This window comes from Trachymyrmex septentrionalis, unplaced genomic scaffold, assembly GCF_001594115.1.
Source record: "Trachymyrmex septentrionalis isolate Tsep2-gDNA-1 unplaced genomic scaffold, Tsep1.0 scaffold31, whole genome shotgun sequence".
NCBI classification, from domain to species: domain Eukaryota; kingdom Metazoa; phylum Arthropoda; class Insecta; order Hymenoptera; family Formicidae; genus Trachymyrmex; species Trachymyrmex septentrionalis.
The window spans coordinates 63,638-69,610 of NW_017305474.1; the positions used below are offsets into that span (position 1 = coordinate 63,638).

The following is a 5,973-nucleotide window of genomic DNA, read 5'->3' on the forward strand; positions in this document are numbered from 1 at the left end:
GATCAAGTAACGTAACAAAAATAACTGCAGGAAAATTAGTTCATTTATCTATTGCAACTTTTGGCGATGTAAGTAATATATCAATTAAATTCCTTATAATACTAAATCTCAGATTTAATAAATATAAAATTTAAATTTTATTTAATATTTGTTTTAATTGTACTAATTATATTTGATAGAAATATTGTAATGCAAAATTTCATACATGAATTGGTACATTGTTAATAGAAACAAAAATTTTGCTATTTTAGGTAATTAAAACTTCCACGGCTTATTTAAATATTTTACGAACAATGATGTAAAACTTGTAGTTAGTAATGTAGTTAACTAGAAATATGTAGCAAATTAGGAAGTTGGACAACATATTTTATATAGAATAGAATACTTTTCAGGTAGGATATTAACACTATCTAAATATAAGTAATGTTTATGATATTATGTATACTTCAGATTTTTTATGATTAAATTTTTCAAAAGTTTAGCGGAAATTTTTCGATAATTCGCTTAAAATTAAGTAATTAAAGTTCAATACTTTATACAAAATTTATACTTACTTTCGTAAAGTATTTTCGCACACTTGTCTGAATAACGGCCTCCTGTTAAATTGGCAGGACAAATAACTCGCTGTGAAGTTATTGATCGATCGTGCAGTTCCTCTCAGAAAAAAATATGTCAATATGAACTTTCTCCAAACTTTGCCAGAAGTTGGCGCATGTACCTATCAAATAAAATCTTTGCAAGCACATTGTCCACAGTACGTCCGGTGCGTTCATATAATCATGACAAAGTTTCGACCTATGTCTCGATGTATATCCAGAACTATTAGCTTCAAAAATTACAATGATTACAGTCTTCAACTGGATGGAATGATTGCTCAAACCGATCGATGCTTGGCCACAAATAAACAGCTCAAGCATAGCGTGCAAGATACTCGTGTTATTAAACATTTTCATTTGTGTGATCGTGATGGCATTAATAATGATACCATGCACATTATTCGTATTATTCAGGAGGCCAATATCAAATTAAAACTGAGCGCAATTGCTCCGCTACTTCATAGTTATGGAATCGGTAAATTATTGGATGCTTTTTAAACGTAGTAGCAATATTCGTAAATTAATATGTTATGAGACCGATTGGAAAATTATACGTACGATCGAAAATCGCCAAATAATGGTGCAATATGCTAAGTTAAGTTGTTTTATCGCCGGGATCTGTGAGGTGATTATACATGGTAGTGCATTTCTATTTAGCATAGCCAAGGCGATTAAAATTCATACCCATCATTGTTGGCAATGAAACTTTTAGGATGTATTCATTATTGACGTGTCCGATTAACAGCAAAATCATCGATAAGTTTCAGTCCTGTAAATAAAATCACATTGGTTGGAGCAATTTCTATGCAACATTTATAGTAAATTCATCTACTGTCTACTGTAATAAAGTTTCTCCTGCGGAATTCATGGAATGGACAGACATGTGTCTTCTTGGATATTACACTATTACAGTATGCTAAACAACACACACTGAATGATAATTAAGAGTATTTATACATAGTTATCCTACATAGTTGTAATCCTGCGGTAATTATTTTTGTAATCATTCGACGTCCGAACAAATAATATCGGTGATATTGTTCATTTATATCTAAATAGCATCTCTCCTCCGAACTGTGCATACAAATTTACAGAAAATTTCGATGGCTTTACATTTTTGTTCGCAGAAAATTTGAATATTACGTAAATACAAATAACGCGTTGCATAATTAATGGTATTCATAATCTGATTTTGCGATAATTGTTTTTATAGTTGTTCCGACATGGCAACAACTATAAAAACAATTATCACAAAATCAGAATTATGTAAGATATGATTAGACACTCTCACCTGTCACTGACAATAAATACATCTACTAACGTTGATTTATATTTACACAAAAAAATCTTGTTCAACCATTTTCTTCCTTCGTCTTACAAAATATGTATTAAAAAAGATAAATTGGATGATAAAGATGAATCTATATTTTAATTTTTAAAAACTTGGGAAATATTCTCTCGGAAAAAAGATATCTTACTCTTTATCACGCTTGTTATTATAATTTCTGTATATTAAAATACAGAAATAATTTTCATCTTTATTGAAATTATATGTTTACTCTTTTTAACAGTATAAAAAGCAAAATTATTCATGTTCGGAATTGTACTATTATACTTTATCCCTTATATTTCTCTGATTTCCATATACTCATTTTTATAATAATGTCTGTAGTAAAAAAATTTTTTTTGTCGCAGATTTTTTTCGTCATTTAATTAATTTACCTTTCAATCAATATAAGAGAAATATGGTTAAAATATATTACCGAAAATTTGATGAAATAATGAACTTCTAATGTTACTTCCACGAATCTATCCTTACACTCCTCATAACACGCGATGTTCTCTCAGACTTTGGACAATAGAAACTCTCGACGAACAATTATATCGATTGAATATACACCCCTCTCAAAGTAACTTTATAATGTTAGATCGTTCATCAAACTCTTTTGAAGATCGGCGCAAGCGCTTCATCATATATCGGCGATGAGTTGTCTAACCATCGCAGTGCACTGTGCGCTTTCGTGCAGCGATCATGTCAAATACCAAAAGTGCGCCAGAAAACAAGATATCAAAACAATATAACAATTATAGTTTACAATTTAATCAATGGTTTCTCAAGCCAATTGGTGCGTGGCCACAAAAAAATGCGACATCAGTGTGGAAAATCTTTATATTATTACAAATTCTCATTTGTTCAAGTTTAATAGCATTAATAACGACACCATGTATGTTATATGTATTATTTGAAAAAGTGAACATCAAACAAAGATTGAACGCAATTGGACCACTGCTTCACAGGCTTATGGGCATGATAAATTACTGGGTGCTATTAAAGCGCAGCAGCGATATTCACAAACTAATACGACACATGGAGACAGATTGGAATCTCGCACAAAGAATAGATGAACATAAACTGATGCTGCAATATGCCAAGTTCGGTCGTTCCATCGCTATGATCTGTGGACTAATTATGCAAGGCGGTACGTTTCTGTTCAGTTTAGCAAGAGCATTGAAAACTACAACCATCATCGTCGGCAACGAAACTTTTACGACGTATCCTATGACCTGTCCGGTTTATAGCAAGATCATCGACACGAGATTTAGCCCTGTGAATGAAATCGCGTTGGTTCTGCAGTTTCTGTCAACGTTTGTACTGAGTTCTTCTACTGTCGGTGCTTGCAGTCTGGCTGCTGTCTTCGCGATACATGCTTGTGGTCAGCTAAATGTGCTGTCTATATGGTTACATGAACTTGTTCAAAATCAGGAGAAAAAAAATCATATAACTCAAAAAAAACTGGCACTTATTGTGGAACATCATCTAAGAGTATTGAGGTATTTTACATACTTGTTAGAAAATACATATCTTAGAGCTCTATAAGCGAATTCTTTATATTTATTGGAATAATTTAATTCAATTATATTTAAAAATAGAAAATATTGTAGTTTTATTTGGAATTAAGATAAATTTATTTTTATTTTCTAAATGATAAAAAATCTCTGTCATTGTGTTCACGAAAAACATCGTTTCAATGTGCAAATTATTTGTAAATAAATTCTTCTGTGTTACATTTATACATTCAGTTTTATATCACGTGTGGAAAGTATTATGCATAAAGTTTCGCTTGCGGAATTAATGGGATGCACGACAAGTATGTGCCTACTTGGATATTATACTATTATGGTACGCTAGAACTGTAAGAAAATCTTATTAGACATAAATAAATGTCATTTATTTATGAAAAACCAAACTGTTCTATTCTATTAGAAAATGTGTATTAAAAACAATAAATTATACGATAAAGATAAGTTTATATTTTAATTTTTAGGCTTGGGAAACGCTTGATACAGCAAAATTAACATCTTACTTCATTGTATATTTATCAATGGGTTTCAATATTTTTATATTTTGCTACATCGGAGAAATTATCACAGAACAGGTAATATGCCGAGAATTAAAAGATACTAAAATGTCAGATTTTAATATGTATTTATAACTTTTTTAATTTATTAATTTATTAATTAGTCAATAATCGCATTAAGCAGAATATGTTTTTTGTATGTATTAAAAGTTTTCTTTGCTGAGATATAACTATCCCTGCAGATCTTAATGTATATTTCGCGTGAAGAAAAGTACCAATTGTTGCGAAATAAACGTTCTTCTGAACATGAGCATTCCTTGCTTTTAATTTTCTACTAAATTTAAATGTAGGAACTAATAATAAGGACACACTGAGCGTTCATTGAACTACTTTGTTTCCTAAATGCAGCCAATACTTTTTAAAAAAGAGTAAAATATAATACTCTTATATTAATAGAGGAAAAATTCTACAATAAAACTGCCTTGCTTTTAACAAAATTGAATATTTCTCTTTAATATCTTGTAAATTGTCAGATTCTTTTCATTACGCATAAAAATTTTAACATTTTATATTATATGTCAATTTATGTCAATATATTAAACAATATTTATATCAATTTATTAGTGCAAATATGTTGGGGAAGTAGCATACATGACTGATTGGTATAATCTACATCACAAAACTGCACGTGACCTCATTTTGGTCATTGCTCGATCGAGTAATGTGATTAAGATCACTGCAGGAAAGTTATTCCATTTATCTATTGCAACTTTTGGTGATGTAAGTATGCAGATGTATTATTTTTCTTTATCTTGTTAATAAAAAAATAATAAATTACATCTTATATTTCACTGATTGCAAATGACAATCATTTTATATAAATTGGATTATCTATTATCTTTAAAACATTCATTCAATACATTCAATTATATACATATGATTAAAAATTTCAAATTTTAGTATTATTTATACAGTATAATATATATTGTTTTTATATTGTGTAGAAACAAGCATGTTATTTTTCTAGGTAATTAAAACTTCCATAGCTTATTTAAATCTCTTGCGAACAATGACTATGTAAAAAATGATTGTGCGAAACATAAGTTAAGAAATATGAAGGATATATATTTTATATAGAACAAATTATCACATATTCTAAAGAAAAGATTTAATAAAAAAATCGACAATTATGTCAAAATCAAGATTATAAGCTATTAAATTATTTTCAAAGGTGTACACTACAATTTTTTATGATCCTCTTTTATGCTTGTTATTATAATCTCTATATTTAAAGATACTAATTTTTTTATTCATCTAAATTACATATTTATTATTTTTAACAAATAGAAAATATTTAAGTTCTCCTGATTATCAGTGCGGAAATCATATACAAATTATCAAATTCGTAGTTTACATTTAATTTCTGCATTGAGGAGAATTCAATCAAAATCGGAACGTTTGCAGTTAATTTCGGTGGTAAGTAAATTCCAATTGTTTGCAAATTATACTTTATCACTTTAAAAATATATAATATATATTTACACAACAATAACTGCGGAGGTTCACTTGATAATTTATTTACATTTAATTTATTCTTCGAACTACAAAACTATTTTCATTTTTGTATTTCATTGTACTTCACACATTATATCTAATAATAATGAGTATTGTTATGTAATATTTCAGTTGTATAGCAGACAAAGTATTATAAATTTTTCTTGTGAAATTGACATGATGTATGATAACTACCTCAATCAACTAAGATATCAATTAACTAAGTATGTTGAAAATATATTTAAAAAATTACGACTTGGCATTAATAATTTCTATATGTATATATATATACACATTCAAATATCATATTATTGAAAAAATAGATTTATGGAAAATAATTAAGTTTTTTATATAACTTAATTAATTAATTTTATATATAAAAATAAAGATAATCATTATAACTTTTAAACCTGGAAAGATTTTGATCAAAAAAAACATTCTATTAATTTAAACTTATTGACAAA

At 28.1% G+C, this 5,973-nt stretch overlaps 1 protein-coding gene across 1 annotated transcript in view; it reads left to right on the forward strand.

Annotated features, from left to right (window-relative positions):
* LOC108749631 overlaps positions 1 to 5,036 on the forward strand; it is a 6,920-nt gene extending 1,884 nt beyond the window's left edge. The window contains exons 4-9 of the mRNA XM_018488447.1: positions 1,011 to 1,071; positions 2,849 to 3,428; positions 3,678 to 3,777; positions 3,923 to 4,033; positions 4,580 to 4,735; positions 4,983 to 5,036. Coding sequence (XP_018343949.1) covers positions 1,011 to 1,071; positions 2,849 to 3,428; positions 3,678 to 3,777; positions 3,923 to 4,033; positions 4,580 to 4,735; positions 4,983 to 5,036 — 1,062 coding nt within the window. The remainder of the gene's footprint in view (positions 1 to 1,010; positions 1,072 to 2,848; positions 3,429 to 3,677; positions 3,778 to 3,922; positions 4,034 to 4,579; positions 4,736 to 4,982) is intronic.
* Positions 5,037 to 5,973: the final 937 nt, after the last annotated feature.